Genomic DNA, 22,312 nt, shown 5'->3' with positions numbered 1-22,312 from the left:
ATCGATATATATATATATATATATCGATATATATATATATATATATATCGATATATATATATATATCGATATATATATATATATCGATATATATATATATATATATCGATATATATATATATATCGATATATATATATATATATATCGATATATATATATATATAATCTATATATATCATTTTATGTGAATGTCTGTATAGATCTAGAAGTCTTAAAGCCATAAGCTTGACTGCTACTAACAAAATAAATTCCAATATTCAAATTTTTGTGATAAGCCAGAGGTTTGCGAGGAAAATTGTGCCATGTTCAGCTACTAAATCTGTAATGAAGCTAAAATTACCAAAACATCATTGTCAGTAAAGAACATTAATTACTCTATTTGGGCATTTAATGAGAAATCTAAGTATACAAAACAATGTCATAGAAATCAGTGGATTGTAGGAACCCTTCAGCACATCTTGGTTTATCAGTAATAGAACAGATTATTTTTATTTTTTTAACATGTTTTTGCATAATTTCCTTGGCCCTTACTGTCCTTAGTGGGTCACATGTCCTTTATTTGCATATATAGTATATCTATTTATTTTCTTTTCCTCCTGTAAGATGTAGCAGACGAAGTAACATTATCTGGTAACCTTGACTTGGTGTTTGCAAGGCATAGATTAGAGTAGTTCTGATTTGAAGTACCGCGTGTGCAATATGATGTGTATTATAGAATTCTTTCTGTGGTTTGTGATGTAGTCTTTCATCTTTATGCTATTTAAAATAAAGTTCACAATCCATTTGATCAGTCATTACACTATCTCCCCAGCATTAAATCTGCCTTAGGGTTGTCAGGAAGATTCATATTTAGATGTCCCATAAAGGGGGACCCTTTCCCCCCCCCCTCCCATTGGACAACGTACTGGTTGTGTTGCATCTTTCTCTTGAGCAGCTCAATAGCTTATGTCCTTTTCTTTCCGTGATACAGATAAGAGTTGTAAAAACAGATTGCACATTTATGGAAATTGACAGGTGTGATAACGCTGGCTATGAAGGTGAATGATATGTTGGTGGGCGTTCCTTATTTGTGGACTCTTGTGCAGATGAAGCATTCAGATATCTTGTCTTTAAAGATATTTTTTGGACTCTTTTGTAAAACTTTTTTTTTTTTATTTTGGAGCAGAGATATTGTATTATCTGTGTTGGACGCAATGTGCCAGGCTACCTCTATTGATTCCCATTCTGAGTTCTATTCCAATTTCATCTATATCAAAGGCATATCAGCCTGGGTCTGGTCAGCTTGAACTATAAACAAGAGTTTTATTCTGAGGCTTTCAAACTTGCTGTGGCTCAAATGGCGGTCAGTAATTTAACGTTTATTTTTTTAATATCCCGTGCTGTATATAATTGCTTGATTGTCTTATTAAACATGGGTGTGCATGTTACACCCTCTGTGTCGTAAATGTAATTTATGTAACCTCAGACTTTCATTATCGGTTATGTAGTAACCTTTTTTTTTTTTTTTGGAGGAGGTAGTTTAAAAAAAAAGAGAAAAGGCTAGCAAGCTATGCGGCTTAGTGTACCCAGGGCTAAAAGAAAAAAAACGGATATCGGGCAGCATCTACTTAGTTAATGCTAACCGTTAATCTTTAGAAGCCATCTGATATTATCAGGTAGTGGTGTTAATCAGGTCTCTTAGATCGTTTTAAATTACCATTGTGCCATGGGCTGCAAATGCCTGTTAAAAAGCTGTTTTTTTTTTTAAATAAAATCTTAAGCTAACAATTTAACTTTAAGAATATATTTTATGCATGTGTGCATACATGAGGTTCATTTAATGTGTGCACTGAATAGCCTGAACCACATTTCATACACATAAAATACACAGGCTTTAATATATATATATTTTATAATCTAAAAAATCGTCCCCATTCGTGTTTAATCTGAAGTGTAGCATCGGACTTCATTAAAGGCAAAGATGGAGGGGGCACCGAGTTATGGTCTGGGTTATGTTTACAGAAGGGATATGGTGCCAAGTTTAAAAAGTGGTCTTTGCTTATCAAGCTCTGCACCAGATTCTTTTTCTGGATAGTCCTCTTATATTTTGGTTGAGAAGAAGAAGAGAAAAAAAAAGCATTAAGTGATTTACTTTTCCCCCACATGATTAGGGTAATTTACTTAGATTCCATTAAAGCTGAATTAATTAAAAAAATTTTTTTATCCTTTAACAAATTGTTGGCGTTGCATTTTTATTCCTGACTGGGGAAAAAGAATGCCTATTGAACCCTGCAAGTTTGACAGCTTTGTAAAGTCCATTCCAAGAATGTCTTGGGTGGAGCAGATGGTTTGGCAGCCATTTTGTAAGAAACCCCTTTTGAGTCAAACTGTGTCCCCTGTTTTTGTTTTTAACTACCTATATATGTGTAAATCCTTCCAATTCCACTGTATCTTTTTATGTATAGGTGTGTTTGCCATGAGCAGGGACTCTAATGTTCTGTAACACTGAAAGAGGGCATTGAACGCTTTGCTCCAACTAAATACCAATATAAAATCCAACATACCCAACTTGCTTGTCTTAGCGCATCAAAGAGATGCATTTTACAAAATTGTTTGGACTGGACCCTTAATCCTGAAAAAAATAAAATATATAAATAAAGATACCTAAGCTTATAAATCTTTAACCTTTTTAATGACAACCCCAGAAGTGATCCCTTTTATGACTGAAGTTAATCCCGACAGTAGCTATTACATTTTATTTGTAGAGACGCAGATAGCATAGCTACAGGTTCCTGTCAGAATGCAAAATGATGAACGTTAAAATCGTGATTAGGAGAAGGCCCTGCTCTGTTCACGCTTTCAATCTTGGCTTTATTTCTCCATGAAGCTCTTACTGTCTGCGTGTAGTATTATATAGAAAGTAATAGAAAGACGTATGAGTTTGTAAGCATGTGTAATAATTTTATACTCCTTTTAAAGCAATGCATCTCATGTGATATACTTGTCTATTGGAACCTATGTGGGAGAAAAGGATTATTATACCTAATGGACAATACAGAAGGCGTTATTTGCCCTCCATTACCAGAACTTGCTTTATATTGTTTGTGGTAAACAAATGTATTGGCATCATAATATGTTCAGCTATTTCGTCGGTTACCAGGATCTATGGGGGACCGTAACATACGTCTTCTACAACCAAGAAAAGGAAACTGTGCTGATGCCAACTTGTGCTAAAACCCCATGTCATTTCACATAGGCAAACTATCGATACCACTGGTGGTTTTTGTTTTTCTATATATATATATATATATATATATATATATATATATATATATTTATATATTAAAATTACTTTTTCAAGGGTACATTTTTTAAAAGGCTCTTTAAGGTACTTTTACTAGTAGAGTAGCCCTACAATGAGCAGTTTCATAAATGGTCTTGGAAGGCATTTTTTTTTAAAGCCACTTTCTGGTGCATCAGTTCTATAAGTCAGCAGTAGGATTTGTATATCTTTAAATACGCATTCCTGGGAATCCCAAGGATCGTGTGGCATCTCCTGCATTCATTCTGTTCAAATTTCTCATCACCAGAAAGGTTTGGCTGTAAAGCCCAGGGCAGGGACTTTAAACAACTCTGTGCTATGAGTCTGGAATTCCATGTGTCTCTTGGTACGGTGCCCCTTCACAAGCTACATCCCTACTTTTTTTTCTTCCACTCCCCCCTCGCACAAAGGACCTGGAAATAAAGTGAGCTAATTGAATGATTTCAACTTCAAAGACCAGGAATGATTGGAATTCCACATTAGTTGTATGTGATTAGTTAGCTCATAGCCAGTCACTTTTCTAAATTTCAGCAGCACCGATACTCCTTACACTATTGAATCTGTGTGCAAATATTGGTTTATAATTTTTGCATTCCTTACTTAAATGTTTTTTTTTATTTATTTTCAGGAGTCGGAAGCTACAGATTCGTAATATACCACCCCATCTGCAGTGGGAGGTAAGATCTTTCTTACCCTATTATGATTTACCTTTAACATTTTCTGGAGGTTTTTTGTATATGGGTTGATGGGGGATTAAATTAATCCCATGTTCAGTATCTTTAGTACAGTTAGTCAAAGTTTAAGTCGAGGTGTCAAGAAAATGGGTAGCAAATGATGGAAATGTTTTTGGTTTGTGGGACATAAAGGTATAGGAACATCAGGAGAAGTATAAAAATACAATTTTTATTAAGCATGAAGCACAATTTGTTGTAATCTGGCTCAGCAATTCCAGTAAAGATCACCTTTCTTAGTAAACTTGTGATCATAACAGTAGTTTTGCTTTTAATTTAAGACCCAAGAAATTGACATCTCGATAAATTCAGCTTGGTGTGCAAACCTGTTCATTTTGAAACAAATATCCCCTGTGTTTAACAGTGTGCATCATAACGTTAAAATATATAATTCCACTTTGTCTTGTAGAACTAATGCAAGAGCCCCTCTGTATATATTTGAAACCTCTGAGAAGTAAATTGGTTTCCAACATAAAAATACAAACTCTTTAAAAAAAAAAAAAAAAAAAAAAAAAAAAAGTTTATGATGCTAGCAAAATGCCAATATTTTAAAATTTGAATGTATTTCAACTAGAGCCAGGCAATTAAAATTTGCCCATCTCTATAAAAAAAATAAATAAAAATAAAATGGGTGGAAAGTAGCCCCAGGGAAACACGGGAGAAATCCTGTTTTCCACCCGTTCCTGTTCGTTGGTGCATCTGCTGGAGTTATCACGGAAGCTGGTGAAAAGGCCTGTGTTGATTATAGATAAGACTGACACTCAAGGAAAGAAAAAAATGTCAAGATATTTATTATTACCAACAATTGTCTAAACTAGCGTGAGGAAATGTTTAACATGTTGGCTTATGGCAAGTGTTTAAGAAGAAAAAAAAAAAAGCGAATTCTTTAATAAACACTATTTTCATTATGACCCTGCTGGCTAGTAGCCTCCCAACAAGCCTGACTTCTGCTCACTGGAGACACAAACCATGCATTTTCAATCCAAAATGTTACCTGAACACAAACATTTTTTTTATGAAAGATTTTTATAAAAGGGCAGATAGCCTTTTCAGTTTAGCCTTATGTCCCTTTCCATGTATTCGCTACTGACCCGTAATTTGAATACATAGTTTGAAGCCGATACACGTTATTTCCATCATGGTGTCCAATTGTGTTTTACCGCACCTTGTTACATTTTATCTGTAGATATGGAATAGATCTATAGGTTCCTGATTACCAAAAATTCTCTTTCCTCTGTGGTGCTCCATTTTTTTACTTTGTTAGATGGTTTGTGGATGGGAGTTCAGAGTTTTGTATTCCACACTGTGTTGAAGAGTAGGTTTTATTAAACGGCCATTACCATGGCACTGTTCTGTTGATCATCAATACTAAAAATGAGACTGTTGAAGTAATTCTATTTGAGGGTCCAGTTACACAAATTCATTGTTGCCATGTCGTCTCCGGTGAGTCTGGCTTTTATTGCCGTTGTAACACATGGTGTCTCCTGGGCTTAGTGGGTGGCCTATAAGGCGGGATTTCCTGATCATCCAGATGTCATTCGCAATGAAGAGAAATTCAAGATTATGCCACTTGCAAAGAAACAAAAATGGACATTGGTTGTGATCTTATATTTCTTAAGAAGAAATGAGCAAGCAATTGTTTAAAAAAAAAAACAAAAAAAAAAAAAAACACTCCAGACCCCTAAATGAATTTTCAAATACAAGCAAGTCAAAGTGGATTAAAGTGTAATGCAGGTCTATGCATAATTTGCGTGATAACCACTCTCATAACATGTACGCCGTGCTACTGCTAGATACATGCCCTGGATTAGGCAGAGCAGTCATCCCTGCCAAACTTCTGTACACTATTTAGTGACCGCCAAACTTAATTTATTACTCTGTAAAAGACTCTTAGCAGGGTAGTGTGTGAGATCTTTGCTTATTCTCTCCTACGATGTAACTTAATCCTGCGTGCCATGCTGTGCATGTTCACAGAGGCTGGCAGCAATGTTTGATCGCACAAGTGCCAGCCGGTCTTAAATTCAGGTGATCGGTGTCTGAGGGACAGAGTTGCTCGGTCGTCCCTTAGCAAGAAGATGCTTGTGTCTGCTGACTGACTCATTTGACGAATGAGTAAGTCCTTGATCGGAGTTCCTGGCAGAGCGTGACCCGCACTTTCTTACTCACACGCTGTCCCCGGAAGCAGTGACATCATCACTAGGGAAGGCCACCGCAGCACACGTGTGCCAAGATACATTAACAGGCTTTATCTTGGTCGAAGTTGAATCATACAATGGTTTAACTCTTATGGTACTTTCTGGTTTTTTTTTTTTTTTTTTTTGTGTTGTATGCCAGAGGCTTTTGCATTTTCCTACTGGCTCGCTCATGGTTAAATCGCACACGTTTCAGCTACATAACAATGTGTCACAAATAGATATGACGTCTACAGAATGCATTTTACACGTGCTCGTGAGATAATGATCTATGTTCAAGCTAATGACTTTTTGGGGTGTGTGGTTTATTAGTATTTTTGTTTTTTTGTATAACTGACCGGACCCCCAATACCCAATATCGGCTCTCTTCTCTTATAAATCCTGCGGTGTTCTGCTTTTTTTTTAAATGCAGGCATTTCGTATTGTTAGTGTTCTATACGCACACCTGGCTTCTTGCCAGAATAACAGCAGCGCGATCCTATCTCTTCATCTGTCCTGCCATTGGCTGCTTGTGGTTTGCAGCAACTAGCCAAGTGAAACTCACACTTGGTGGGTGTGTTTGTAGCGGGTGCACATATATATAACATACTAATGTCTGTGTATATGTCAGTCGTATGCTTGAAGTGGGACCGGCTGACGCCTTAATGTTTGGAAGCATTTAAAAAAAGAGAGAAAAAATCCTAAATCTGGAATTCCCGGATCATTAATTTCCAGTAGCCCAGTGAACACTGTAGTGTACTGGGTTTACACACATTGCAGAAATCCTTTTCTTTCTTCTGTTTTTTTTGCTGCTTTTAGGTTAGTCGAGTTTCTGTAAATTGTTCTATATCAAGGAGAAGTACAAATGTCATATTGATAGGGAGTCGACTTGGTTAAGCGGAAGTCCTCGCCGTTAACTTCAATCCGAGAGCAATCAGATCTTGAATTGAGTGCCCTAATCTGGAAATCATAATAGCCCACTAGGCATACGTTAATTCTCACTGAATTTGAAGAAAGTCTTGCGGTATTGCAAATAGACGCGATTATTGCAAATATAGTTCTTATTTCCGAGAAAGCGTTCTTTAGTCTGCATGCATACAGATTAAATGTAGGTTTGATGCTGTATCTGAATATTACGTGTGTTCTGGTCTTCCACCCGCATACTGTACTCAATGGGGATTATGAGTTATTTTAAAGAAAAGTGCATGTAAGATAGCCCTTCATTATTTCTGGGGTCCTGAGGGATATGATGTAAAAATCCTAGAGGTTTTCATGGCGTACACCCATAGAGGGGGAAAAAAATCATTCAAATCCATTAAGTAGATTTAGAGATTATGGGTCGGAAGAAGTAGTATTGGGGTAAAATAAAAATGCCTGACTAAGCTTAATGTGTGTTTGAGCAGAGTTTAGGCCCCTCGCTAATGTGGTTAATAATAAAGCTAGTTGTGATCTGGTGTTGAATCCGTAGCCTGCTGTATTTCCTTAGACACAATGTTTAATATAATCAGATAAGCTTTTTTTTCCCCCTTCTCACAAGCGCATAAGATTAATTTCAGCCAGCTGTGTGTAGTGTAATGTGCATTTAAATATCTTTAATTTGACATTTTTCCAGTAATTAAAAAATTAAAGGTAATTTTTTTTTTTTTTTTTTTCGTCTAGCAATCTCAATAGCATTTTTGTAACATCGTTACTTTTGATCTATGGCACATTAAGTAAACGGAATCACCACGTTAGAGTAGTTTAAATCTGTACATAGGGTGCCGATACAGCTATGAAACAAAATTTCAGTTTAGTAATTAGAACTGCCTTCTTTGTCCTTCTTTTAATGTTCTTTAATATGTTTTTTGGATAGGGCTGTGACGTTCCAGGTCTATTCATGTATATTTTTTTGCTTTGAAAAGGATTGAGGCGATGTACCCATGAATTCCTTCCCTTCCCCCACAGAACAGCTGAAAAGCAGAGCCTTTTTCTCCCCGCCATTTTGCCGATGAGTGGTGTTCCAGGATCTGGAGGCACACTACCATGTGTTCACTTGTGAATTCTTTTGAACTTAACCACTTCGCCATACACATTCTTCACAGAGCAGCACGAAGTCCTTGGCTTGATGCAAATTCCCAGAGATGTTTGTGTGTAAAGACCCTATTAATACTGCAGATGACTCCGAGCAGCCTCTACAAGGGGGTCTTGATATTAACGCAGTATATAACTTTGTGTTTATTCCCGTAACGCAAACTGTGCGGCAGCTGCTCCTTACGCGTACGACTTTACAGTCATGAAAAAATTATAAAGACTATCCTTTTGTTTCTTAAGGACATTAAAGGGAAAAAAAATAATAAAAGTGCAGACCGTATATATCGACAGAATGCCTAAAATAATTTTATGTAAAGATACGCGAGCTGTTATGTTTGTGAGGTTAGGGTAAATAATACACAGCCTTCCCCTTGGAAGATTAATCTATTCTGGGTACGCGGCCATACACCTTTTTGAGTAGATACTTGGAGTGTAATTGATTGCGGTGCTTTTTAAAAATGGCCCTGCGTCACCATAAGGGTGTGTCTGTGGTGTATTTGCTCAGCAGAGAATGTAAAGTATATAGGTCAGGTTACAGTTTATCAATGACATTTCAAGGGCGTGCAGCGAAGCAAGTATATAATTCAGCGAGTTGCTCTGAGCATGAGGATAGTAAAATTTCAGACCCATCTTCTTTACGCTGCCAGTTACAGTGACTATTTAACGACCTTACATTACATAAGAACACTTCAAAAAAAAATTTAGGTTTATAGCACGGCTTTCATTTGTCAAGTCCAGTCATTTGAATAAAACCAGCTCTGATTCTAGATCTTAAGACAGATGCGGCTTTTTTTGGCCTGTAATATCACTTTTCATGCATTGTTCTATAAACAGTATTGGGTGTCTCATTGAACCCAGAACAGTCTACGGAGGCTCAATGTTTAGTGAAAACCTGCAAACAAGGAGCACTCTGAAAAGTTCCCATTTGTGGCGTACTATTGATGTTTCTGCAAACATTTGAGCCATACAATTGCCCTGTTCAGAGACGTGTACTTAATGAATTGTCTGAGCTGCCCTCTAGTATAATGCGCGCTGTTGCTTGGAAGTATTCTTCTGACCATTGTAAGATGTATTAGAGTAGCCTTGGTAGCTAATGTACACGGAATCTGGGCAAACAGGAGCCGCTGAACAAACTAAGGACTCTGAAGATTAACAATTTGGACTCCCAGAAACAAAAAGTTATGTGAAGCTTTATGTAGGCCCTGTTTATCTGTTGTAAAAAGCTGCAGGACATGATGGAACTATTTAACTCAATAAGTAAAGTGATGTTTACCCATTAGCATACGTTAGAAGGTCTTGAATGTGAAAATCTCTGGTTAGGAAATGTAGGTTTTGTTGCTTGCTGAGGTGTTTGTAATCTGTTCATAAAGCGCCACCTACAGAGAGATCATGGTACTGCAAAACGTGGATTCCGATGAGTTTCGATCAGCCGCGATAACCTGGATAAAGATTGGCATATTTGTCAATGTGTTTCGATTTAGAATTAAGATTAGAACTACACGATTACTAAATTCACAAGGTTTCTCACTGTATTTTTCTCCCCACTTGATAACTTTAAATGTGCGGTTCTGATCTTTGAATACGTACAGTTCATGTCTCTTCAGAATTATGCAGTGCTTGCTGGCTTAAACGATCTTAATTCTGAGACGGACTGTAAATTTAACGAAGTATAAACCTTATATACTTCTAGTGTTGGTTTGGAGTGAAGACACCACAATTGATATTCTTTTCTTTTAGAATTGTGCACTTTTTTTTTCTTCGCTTTTTTTTTTTTTTTAAAAGGTTTTACATCTCAACAAGGCATTGGAATCTGCATTTCTAGTACTTTGAACGCCCCAACCTTTCCCAGAAATCTTTAATTGAGCGATACAGCGATCTGTCACAGGACTTCGGTGAATGGTTGTCATATGCCACAAAAATCAGCCACCTAAAGGTGGTTACCATCCAAACTGAAATGGTTGTAACTGGAATAAAACTTAAGAAAAGTTATTAATGAATATGAAATAAATATGTAGAACAGATATAAAGGTGATGGTTTTAGCCCAACTTCAGTGCGTTTTTTATGCTTGTGAATATGCAAATTGTGCATTAAACAATTTTAGGCACGGTTAGGTTTAGAATAATAAAAAATAAACTTTTTTCTGTTTCAAATGCATGCATGGTTGGATTAATAAGAAAAGCCATATACATTGCTATTTCCCAGGTCCTTTGCTCCATGCCACTGTGCCCCTTCCAGCACCGGACCCCACAAGACTTCCAGAGGGTCTAACCAGCCCCCCTGCATGCATGCTTCAAAAGCTCTATTGTTTTCAATGGGTCTACCAGACCTATGCCATACCTTTGGCAAAGACAGGTCATTTCTATTACTGAACATTCCCTGTACTTATATTCCTGTTCAGTAAAAGAGCTTAAAAATAATAAAACCAACGTATACATTTTTTTTTTCTTTTGTAACTCAAAGTACCTTGTTTCATTTGCCATCCCTTTAGTTGTTCTGGAATGGATAATATATATACCCTTTATTATACTCCCCCTCCCCCCAACACTAAAATAAAAAAGATAACTGGGGTCAGCAGTATGTAAAACATATGACCTGAAAACTATGTCCAAAAGTAAAAAAAAAAATCTGTCCTTTGTGGTTTGAAGGCATGCGCGGCTCCTTTTTTTGTTTAACCTCGTGGTTACTCATCCGTCTTACTCTATTGTTCTTGTTCTAGATTGTTGCAAGCTGTATGAATAGTTGCATTTTGTTTACTCTTAAATATAATGAAGCCCTTTTCTTGTCTTCCCTGGGCTTGACTCATTCAAGTTTTATGAATGAAACTCCAGTTGGGAATGACATCTGTGCCGTAACAGGCGAGGGAGGCCTGATCTCGCCCAAATGCTGCAACTTGGAACAACAAGTGACTTTTTTTCCAGTTTTGATTTAGCAAGACTGAAAACAAACTCTTCTTTTCAGCTGCCCACCCCCTCCTGATTTGCATCTTTACCAACTTGGCTTCTCTCTGATTGCATGCGGAAACCGGATAATAAGAGATGGCTGTGGAACAGCTGAAGATTTTTTGTGTTTTTTGTTTTTGTGGCCACCTTAAATGATTTGCTTCGTCCTCCCTTTTCTCCCATTCCCTTTTGAAGTAACAAGTGGCATTTAACAAATGCAGTTCTCTACACTGAACCGTTGCATGTGCAAACACATCGTAATTAGAGCTTATTGAACAAATGTTTTCATTGTGTTCCGAAAGAAATGGGGAAAACACATCAACTGTTTTAATGCTCCATGTTACCCACAAAAGCATGTTTTGTATTAATTCTGGTCTGTGCAACATTCATTTTCGGTCATATTCCCTCTGTACTATGTGGTGCTTTGTATTGTTTGTGCCGCAACAATATTTGGGGGCTTATTTAATTATTGTACGTCAAATACTGTTTTAATGTGAACTAAGGAAAGGTTAATGCCTTTTGAGTGTGCATGTTTTATTTATTTTTTGCCTTACTCCACCAGATCTTTTAATTAGTGGACAATGTGGCTTAAAGCTAAATCCGATGCCATATTTCCTTGTCCAAAACCACATATACCGGGAATAACTACTGAAAAAAGACTGCTAGAGTATGTTTATCATTATCTTTTTGTAAACATGCAGTTTATGTTGAGGAGGCATGTGTGAAAGCTGCCAACGTTAATGACATTAAACCTGGCCATCTAAGCAAATGACCGATAACATGTCTAGAACAAACAATCTACTTTTTGTTCATTTTTTAAATGAAAAATTTTAGAAGTTAAGTTGTGAATTTTAAGTTCAGATGTCCTACTTTAAATCTACGTCTGGGAATAGTGGAGGTTTGTGAACATGTTAACCCCTGTGTGTTAGACTGTCCTTATTTAGGGAGCCAGGTGTGTGTGTATGGTTTTTGTTTTAGTCTTGCGTTTTTAATGCATGTTGGCTATGCACAGGATTTATTTCTAGCCATTAAAACGAGCTGCTGCTCTGTAGTGATGTACAAAATAAATTATTTTTACTACTAAAGAATGAAAGGACAGAGACCCGTCTATTATGGCCTGTTTACGCTTTTGGAACATGAAGGGATCAAAATGTACGGCTCGCTTATGGTGCAATATTGAAAAATCCCCACTCTCGTGTTTGTTTTCCATGCATGATTCATTTTGTGGGTAGTCTAAGGAAAATGCATGATTGGTTAGATAATGTTTTGGCTGTTGGATCCATTTTCGGAATTGTGAATTTGAACATCAGTGAATTCCATCTGCAGCCGAAGACTTAGATATATATATTCTTTAAAAAGATGCATAATTGGCGATTTAGAATGCTTTATGACGAAATGCTTCAGCAGAGAATTATTTGCGTTATCTCAATGTAATATGAAAATATAAAGATTTATATTAATACCTTCTTGTGCTAGTATGTCTGGTGATTTGTTGCAGTCTTTGGGTGGGGGGCTGGTGCTAAAATTTGTGTGAATTGCACTAGAATTGCACCTAACATGTAACCCTGATGCATTGTTACTGGATCAAACACTTATCTGTAAACAGTCTGCTAAATCATACGCAATGCGCCCATTATACAATGTGCTAAATAATATCCCCATCTTATTGTGGATCGTATCAGGGGACTGATATCACCTTCCCGTTTTCCACATCTGAAGAGACAAACTATTACGTCTGTAATTCTTATGTATATGCTTCATCTGTAAATGGAAAATGCTTCCTTCGTAAGGAAACCATCTTGAACTCCTGTGGAATTGGGGGAAAAGCATACGCTCAAGCGAAATGTTTGGCGTGGTTGTTGAACACATGGCTATACATTCCTTTCAATAGGAAAGAGCACAATTAACAGTACAGGGCGTGGAAACCCCAGCAGATGCGACTGTTTACATTAAAAACTACGGCTTGGACATGTCCAAGGAGCAGTGCATGTAGCCGCTCCTTTCCTGAACCCAAGGGGTTAATTATGAATACATCTGTGCCTTAAATAAGCATGTTTCATTCAGCATCCCCTCCCCCTTTCAGAATGGGGGCTGCATCTACAGATTAGAATGAAGATATAGTCCTAGGTTTGTGAATGAAGCTGCGTGTTTGATCCCATATTGTGGGGACAGGCAAGCTTTCCGTTGACCTCCTTCATTGGGAGTCTTTCAGTAACTACAGAACTCACAACGGGTATTTCCTTATCTCCCGATTTAAAATGATTAAATGACTTTCTGGATTCCATTCTTTATTTACCCGTCCATCTCGTATTCATTCAGAAATCCTAAAGAATAGTTTGGGTTCCCTGCATTGTGCGCACACTGGTAGCCCAAATAAAACTGGATTCAAAGTATCCTTTCATGTTTCCATACGATTCGAAACATTGTCAAATATTTGATATTCTTGTAAGACTTTTAATGGCACGTGTCTACGACTGGCAGATTGTTTAATTATTGTTTTTTGAGTGGAATGGGACTGATTCTGCTTCCATTCCTCAATAGCTAGATATGGGAATATCGAACATAGTCAATGCTCCTGTTCCAAGTTTTAAATGGGGGCTCCCTGTGATCCTCTTGATTTTTTTTTTTCTTCAGAGGTTGGGGGAGGGTTGCCTCTAATGTAAGAGGTTTATCAAGGTGCAGCCATTCTGCTGCATTTCAGAAGCGGGGGATGGTAGCTTCAGTAGCACATGCCTGCGCAAACAGGAGATGGTTATTCATATACATTCGGTGACGGGCTTTGTCCTTCTACTTAATCACTTCCGGACTAACCATTTTTGTTTTATTTTATTTTTTGCACAGGGCAGTTCTGTTGCCCTGCAAGAATTGTCACCAAAATTAGACTTCGGATTTTACAAATACACCATTTTTTGTAAAAATCACCCAATAGCTTGTTATGGATGTGGCTTCCTTGAGCCAGGGTTTCTTATTTGTGTAATGTAGGACTTTGCGTGTGTATATGTGTTCCTCAAGTTCTGTTCTCAAATCAAGACCGGTTTTGCTTTTAGTCAATATGGTCAGCCGTTTTATTATGTTATAATGTAATAGTTGTGGATTTTTCCCTCCCTTTATTTTCTTTTTTATGCAAACCAAAAAATTTTCTCTGATTCCCGGCTGCTGGATTAGGTTAACTATGTCCATTTTTACTGTATGATTGCGGCACTCCCCTCCCCCCCTCATAACAAGCGTCAAATTCTCGGTAGAGCTGGCGTTACCGCGGGCTGCAGCTTCTTCCTCTGTGGTAAAGAGGACGGTTAAGATAGATTTGGAACTACGATGGAGCGCGCGTAGCAAACTCGAACCTCCTTGGTTATTTCTTGTTTTGCTTCGCACTTAGTTGTGTTGTATATTTTAGATTTAACCAGCAATATTTGTAAAGAAGCAAGTTAAATAGTGTCATGGCATTTTTAGGCACATGTCCACTGTCCTTGATTGCATATTCACATTTATTTTTTGCGATTGTATCTTCTATGATGTGTCGTGTGAAATCCTATAGCACCGTTTGCGCTGGGTTTATTGGTAAACACCTTGCTTTCGGCTTATCCTCCCATACAGTGCACAAAGATCGTGGCCATACGCTCCTTCCTCAGACCTTGAAGTGCTTTGTGTTTTGTTTTTAAAAAGACGCAAACTGTCCTTGAAATGTATTGTCATTACTGCTGGAAGCGTAAGAGTTTATGCCCTCTGACATCAGGAGCGATTGCTATTCCACATTGTGTTCTCCAGAGGGGTAATTGACACGGTGAACAGTGTATAGGGTATTCAAATTCCTTGTGTATGCGTCTACTTTTATTTTATTTCTGCGAAATATTTTTTTTTATATATATACAGCCAAAACATGTGCTTTAGTATGATGTAGGTAGCCCCTCCCCCCACTTTCCTGTTCCTTTTTATTTTTTTGTTGGTAAGCACCCTTTCCGTGTTTAATCCCAGTGCTATCGCACGGAGGGTCTCTGCTGTGGTCTTTTTATTTTCTTCTTTCCCATTGATCTTGCTACAGCCACCCTCCAAACCCAGGGCAGCTGGAATCATTGCACATGATGGTAACCCCCCCCCATGTAGTACAGCTCAGCCAATGGGAAGAAGGCATGTGGAATTTGAAGTAGGCATTCCGCTCCCCTCCCACCCCCCAAGAATCAATGGATGGGGATTCTCGCTTGCATGAGGACACATTTCCACCGATGTACTCGGAAACATGACTCCTTTACATCCAACCATCTCTGCAGATTACATTAAAGGTCTTAGTCTGTAAGAGGAAATGCATTTTTGTTCTTAATTTAAAATCGCCGGTTTGTTTATAGTGATGGCCGTTTCACTGGAAACTCTACTGTAAGATTATGTTTGGTTTTTTTTTGTATAGTACTTTGTTCTGGTGAACATGTAGTGGGCTTTCATTTCATAGATATATTGTACACATGGTCATCCCCATGCCTTTGTAAAAACAAAGCTACTAGTGTTCTATATATATGGTCTCCATTGTAGACTTCTTAAAAAATGTTGGGAATTTTAAAATAAAGTCTTGCTTTTTCTCTTTTTCCAGGTATTGGACAGCCTTTTAGCACAGTACGGGACAGTTGAAAACTGTGAACAAGGTACATAATTTGTGATAATGTGGTGTCACGGTTTTTGGTAAAATTCAAAGCTTTTGTAGTCTACTATATATATATATATATATATTTTTTTTCTTACAGTGAATACGGACACAGAGACTGCAGTAGTGAATGTAACATATGCCAATAAGGAACACGCAAGACAGTAAGTTGACATTTCAAAATATACGTGGGGGCTTCATGAAGTGTGATTCTTATCCAGTGTGGTAAGCCGGGGGCTACCAATAGGAACGAATTAATTGGTTAGTGTAGGGTTTGCACCAGTTTCATCACTTTGCACCAGAATTAATCTTTATTTAAAAAAAAAAAAAAAAGTGTATCTACTGAATGCTAGCACATCCCCCGTATGTGTAAATTCTGTCACGTGAAACACAAATCTATACCTATAGCATGTCAGATCCTTTTTCGCATGGGCGAACATCTCTTCCTTTCCGTCTTCCTGTCTGGTGAAATATGAGACGCGGCGTTACGATCTATACTTGTCCTCTTTATACCCCCTCCCACGGTTTCCTTTTTGCTGCTTCCTTCGTAAGTTTAAATTCCTGACTTCCAGATGCATTTCCCTTTTTAAAATGGACAGACTTTGCCTGTACAATAAGTTTTTAATTTACATCCATCTTTCATTAAACCAGCATGGCATTTTTCTTTTTTCTCTCCTTCCATCTCTCTACAATTCCACCCCAAATCTCCACAACTTGGTCTGCTTCTGAGTCTTTTTACAAGGCAGTGTTTACCTATAAAGCAACTCTACTCACACCAATGTGCTTTGTGTAGTGTTGTCTTTAACTACAACTAGCTGGGCGTTTTTGTTTGTTTTTTGAAGCCACATGGAGCTGTTTTGGTGTAAAATGGTAAAAACAGCCAGGCCGCCTTAGCAACTGACATTTCTGATTGCCATAGAATCCCGCTGTATATAAACACTGTTTGTGTGGCATTTCATTAGTAGTACAGTGTTTGATCCGATGGGATTCTTGAGAGTTGTGGGAGTAGCATTCTAAAAGTATACAACAAATATGGAATCTATTGCCTGCTGTCCTTGAGCAGAGCCATGTAATAGTAGTATACATCGTATTCAATCTCCTTGCTCTGCAATGTCCTCTATAGACTCCTTCCAGATCAGGTTCCTTAAACGTTTGTGTGTAGAAGTCCTGGAAATGATGAGAGAGGGTGAGATAAAACTGCACCCCTCTCATCCTGTCCACTGTCAAAGATCATGACAAGTACATCCCAAAAAGTGGTAAAAATTCCACTTTCTGGTATTTGTCGTGACGTTCCCACATTCCTGTTTTGTTTTCTTTGCCGTATTACTGCTCCTACAGTGGTACTCCGTAGTAAGGATGCAGTGAATGCCATGCAGTGCCAGCAGGCGTTTTGTTTGGTAGTTTTCTGCCACCTTGTGGCCAAAATAAATACTGACAGGACTTTAATCTTTAAAGGTCAGCTGCTGAAGACTCCGCTCCTGTGGGAGCTAGAAGCTTAGAATATCTGAACGATGTGTCGATCTTGCTTTATAAACTGTTTTGCGCAGATCGGGGGCTTGGCAGTGAAATACAGAAATATAGCACAGGACATGTACAAGAAAATCATTAGAAAAGTTGATTGGGAAATATGAGTTATAACCTGGAGTTATTTAAACTTTCGATGCCATGTGTGCTCTGTGTTGCTGTCATATTGATGGCACTCTAAGGGTTAAAGGATTTACACGATCACTTCCATAATGATTCCTGTGCCACTGTGGTAATTAAGTGATTCAGCCGCATGCTTCTCTGTAGCTCTGGGGATCTGCAAGCGCATAGGGTTAAGAGTAAGCAGCCCGGGTTTCTGTAATGTGTAAAGCCCATCGGGAGGAACAATACTATTACTGCTATTTATACGGCACCATAAATACCATGTAGCTGTTTCAATAGTTTTTGTGCATTTCTGTTTACGTACATTCCTCTAGTTAGTCTTTTTTGTTTAAACACATTCACTTGATTACGTTTGTGATAAACCACTAACAATTCCACTCATTTGTGTCCACGCATCCTGCGTATCTGTTCCTGCAACCTGATATTGTATATAATTTTTTTTTTCTCCTCTCCACAAAATTAGGGGACTTGAAAAACTAAACGGTTACCAGCTCGAAAATTATTCACTCAAGGTAACTTATATTCCTGATGAAATGGCCACACCGCAAGCCCCCTCTCAGCAAATGCAGCAGCAACCACAACAGCAGCACCCTCAGGGGAGGCGTGGGTTTGGGCAGCGGGGACCTCCCAGACAGGGCTCTCCTGGTGCTTCTGCAAGACCCAAACCCCAGTCAGAGGTTCCTCTACGAATGCTGGTCCCCACGCAGTTTGTAGGAGCAATTATTGGAAAAGAAGGAGCAACGATCAGGAACATCACTAAGCAAACTCAGTCCAAGTAAGCATGGTTTAAATGCTACATTTTGTGCGTGTCAATGCCTTGGTGCCTTTTTTATTTTTTTTTATTTTTTTTGTGAAAAATGTCAAAAGGCTCTTTAAATGTTTTTCCAGGTGCTCAAATGTAAAAGTAACTTTGGAATTTCTTCTAGAACTATTTTAATTTAGTTTTCCGTAGCTTGTTCTTGCGTTCCCCATGCTAAAAGGGGGAACTTGGTTGTAAACTTGTCTTTTTTATTTTTTTAGCACAAATAATTTCCAGATTAAGTTACTTCCCGATTATTAGTTTCATCAGGGCAAGGCCAAGAATAGGAAGGTTAGGTAGAAGGGTTGAACTTGATGGACTTAAGTCTTTTTTCAACCTTATGAACTATATGTAAGAATTTTGCATTTGATTCTTGTATATTGGGATTTCATGCCCAACTAGGATATATTCTGTCTGGATTTTATTACATATTAAACGGTTATTCTTATGGGGTTTCCGCCCTTCACTCTGATCAACTCAAGTATTGTTGGTTGAGCCAGTTTTAAAAATGCATTGGTTTCATTAGAATGTGTGTTTTTGCTCTTCCTGAAAAGTAATCTTAAAAGTAATGTTTTTGAGCCCATGGTTTTCTTGTTGTAAGCTATCATCTTTCCTCACCTTAGGATTGATATTCATCGTAAAGAAAATGCAGGTGCTGCAGAAAAGCCTATTACCATTCACTCAACCCCCGAAGGCTGTTCAACAGCTTGTAAAATAATTATGGAGATCATGCAGAAGGAAGCTCAGGATACTAAATTGTAAGTAAAGACTGAGTAAGGTTATCACAAGTGCTTTAAGTGCGTTGTATGCCAGGACAATGAAGCTCTTCCTATGTGTGTATAGATGGATATATACATCTCATTACTGCAGAATGATGGCGTTACATAAATCAATAAGATGTTCTTGCGATTGTTTGCTTTGGACCATGGCTTTTTACACTGTTGTATTGGACATAGGAAATTAGTTTTTATTTAAAATTGATAACTGTTGAGTCTTACATTTATTTCGATTTCTTTTCCAGCACTGAAGAAATCCCCCTAAAAATTCTAGCTCATAACAACTTTGTGGGTCGCCTCATTGGAAAAGAAGGGAGGAACCTGAAGAAAATTGAACAGGATACAGATACTAAAATCACAATCTCTCCGTAAGGGCGTATTTTTTTCTTTACCTTTTTTTGTTTTTATTATATTATAGTATGGAAATGGTATCCAGGCCTAACTAAACATCTGTATCCCTTTGTGTATTGTGACCTTAGACTGCAGGACTTAACACTGTATAACCCGGAACGGACCATTACAGTAAAAGGCAGTATTGAGGCCTGCGCAAAGGCCGAGGAAGAAATAATGAAAAAAATTAGAGAATCCTATGAAAATGACATCGCTGCTATGAATGTAAGTGAAATAACATTGTACAGAGTTTAGGAGGAACGGAAATAATAGAATCTTACTGGAATGACGTGCTTCAGATTCTGTAGGGCATGGCAGAGAGTTCAGTCTTTACTGCAGTAAAGTATATTTAACGTACTTTGCAGCTGACAGAAATATATCTGTGTAAAGGGTTAATGCCATATCCTGACTGTGGCTATTTTTTTTTAATTTTCATGCTTGTGGGAAGAGTCTAAACATCCTTTGTGTGCATGCATCAGGCGCTCCATCGCAAAGGTATAAGAGTGAGACAAGGGTAGGAGGAAGCGATTGAGTATGCGTGTTGAGTGGATGTGTATGTGTTGGCATGTGTGTATGTAAATGTTTGTGCCGATGTGGCCACTTGGCTTTACCTGCCCTCTGGTCCAGAAGCTGCCAGCCCTCTTAATTCATGGAAAACACTTCTAAACAAGTGTTTTTCTTATCGTGCTCTTTTCCTATTAATAATACATTTAACTCAACAGCCTTATGTGAAGTGATAACACTGTTCTTTCGGTGATTGTTTTTTTTAATGGGTTCTGCTGGCTGTAAGGATGTGTGCCATCTTTAATCTTTCATGTACCAGCTTGGAATGGCTGAATGATTTGCGTAAGCTGCCCTGCTGTGGCCTGTGGTCTGCTCATCGGTAAACCCCTCTAGCACCATTCCAGGCTTTGATCATGTGTCTCCAACCTTAGCGGGACTGGAACTCATTTAATAGAGGAACAGTTGTGGAAACTGAGCTACTTACAGTCCCTCAGGAGTAAGGCTGCTACCACACATAACATGAGTTTGTTCCTTTATTCGACAGGCCTCTGTCGCAGCTTTCTGTTTATCACAGGTAGTAGTTTATGCTCTTACAATATCCCTACTAACCAGATTGTCTGTGATCTCTGTTGCAGCTCCAAGCTCATTTGATTCCTGGATTGAATCTGAATGCTTTGGGTCTCTTTCCCCCAACTTCATCAGGGATGCCTCCTCCAAATGTTGGCGTTTCCTCGCCTACTACTCCTTCTTCATATCCACCATTTGGGGTAAGAGTAATCCTGAAGACAATTCTAAAATAGTCATGTGACTTTTCCTATATCACGTCTTAGCTTGTATCGTTCTTTTTCTAAGTGTGAACTAGCTGCTTTTTATAGAAGACATTTAATAAAAAAATGTCATGCTTGTCCTTTTAATATTACAAGTTATTTTTAAAGCAGATATGTGGTTGTAGGAGAAGTTGGGGTTTTGGGTATTTATTCCTTTTAAATTTAACACACTGTTTGACTTCTATTCAATTTCAGCAACAGCCAGAATCAGAGACGGTTCATCTCTTCATCCCAGCACTAGCTGTAGGAGCTATTATCGGCAAACAAGGACAACATATCAAACAACTCTCCCGCTTTGCTGGAGCATCTATTAAGGTATTATTTATATAATATATATATATATTCTAAAATATTTTTTCGGTAAGAAGGGTAATATTTCTGGTGATGTCCAGCACTGTAGTGTAGGAATAGGTGGTTTGTGGCTACAGTTCTTATGTGTCTATGTGTAGTAATTGTACACCTTCATTTTTACAAAGTAATTTTTAAACATTGCATTAAAATGTTGGTCCTAAATCCAAGTTAAATTATATTTCCATTTCCCCAGTACATATTCAAGTGAGTGAGTGAGTCTGCAATCATGAGTGTTTGTATTAGCCGGGTGGCTTACGTTGTTGCTTATTCAGTTAATAAAATATCAGATTTTTCTATTTTATGGACCAACATCCAGCTTTTGAAATACTTATCACTTTAGGTCTAGTACTGTTTCTTTTTGTGTAATAAGTAACATGTTTTTTTCTTTTTATTTTCAGATTGCCCCTGCAGAAGGGCCTGATGCCAAGCTACGAATGGTGATCATTACTGGACCACCTGAAGCCCAATTTAAGGTGAATTGCACATTGATGCAACTTTTCTCTAAATATTGGGTGACTGGCATGAAGATTTAGCAGGGGACCTTCTGTGTACATATAACGTTACTCCCAACCTATCCTGTGAATCACATAGTATAAGGCCAAGTTAAAAGGGCACATGGTTTCCATTAATAGAACACATTCGGGGGGTTGGGGGTTTGGTACTTTTACAGACTGCAACATTGGCAGACTTCCACGGCCAAAATACTTTCTGCATGGATTAAATAGTCTGGTGGAATTACAGCTCGATCGGTGTACTTTAGCAGGGCTCGTAGGGTGCGTGTGACATTTGCTAGCCAGCCTCCTAGTGTTGGAATGCATTATAGTGTGAATGATGGCCGCTGTTCTAATTCTGAAGTTTCAAGGGTACCATAATACGTGTGCGTAATTTATAACTGATGATTCAGGCACACTTGTGAGTCCTGTTATAATTTACTTATGTTTAATGAAAACTCTCTCTCAATGCCTTTTAAAGGAAAAAGGTATATGTATGGTTTAAAAGCGTTCCCAGCTCACTTCCGTACACTTTTTTCCTTAGCATGTTGTCGTGTGTTGGAGCTGGGACACCCTCCTGGCAGACTTTTCTGTCTCGCTCTAATAATTCTAGTCTTAATGCTTTAGAGCATAAACAGTTGAACAAAATCCTGATCTGGAACACTGCCTCACTTCCTTTATTT

At 38.0% G+C, this 22,312-nt stretch overlaps 1 protein-coding gene across 1 annotated transcript in view; it reads left to right on the top strand.

The window, feature by feature from the left end:
* The window catches only part of IGF2BP3 (insulin like growth factor 2 mRNA binding protein 3), a 39,990-nt gene that overhangs the window by 13,530 nt on the left and 4,148 nt on the right, over positions 1-22,312 (top strand). Inside the window, exons 3-12 of the mRNA XM_053466595.1 lie at positions 3,931-3,979; positions 15,794-15,845; positions 15,945-16,008; positions 17,955-18,266; positions 18,914-19,048; positions 19,312-19,434; positions 19,546-19,681; positions 20,596-20,727; positions 20,983-21,102; positions 21,537-21,611. Of these exons, the coding sequence (XP_053322570.1) occupies positions 3,931-3,979; positions 15,794-15,845; positions 15,945-16,008; positions 17,955-18,266; positions 18,914-19,048; positions 19,312-19,434; positions 19,546-19,681; positions 20,596-20,727; positions 20,983-21,102; positions 21,537-21,611 (1,198 nt within the window). The remainder of the gene's footprint in view (positions 1-3,930; positions 3,980-15,793; positions 15,846-15,944; positions 16,009-17,954; positions 18,267-18,913; positions 19,049-19,311; positions 19,435-19,545; positions 19,682-20,595; positions 20,728-20,982; positions 21,103-21,536; positions 21,612-22,312) is intronic.

The sequence above is a fragment of the Spea bombifrons genome, chromosome 5, assembly GCF_027358695.1.
Source record: "Spea bombifrons isolate aSpeBom1 chromosome 5, aSpeBom1.2.pri, whole genome shotgun sequence".
In the NCBI taxonomy this organism is placed as follows: domain Eukaryota; kingdom Metazoa; phylum Chordata; class Amphibia; order Anura; family Pelobatidae; genus Spea; species Spea bombifrons.
The sequence above is the reverse complement of the archived record's forward strand: the minus strand, read 5'-3'. Positions and strand labels throughout refer to the sequence as shown.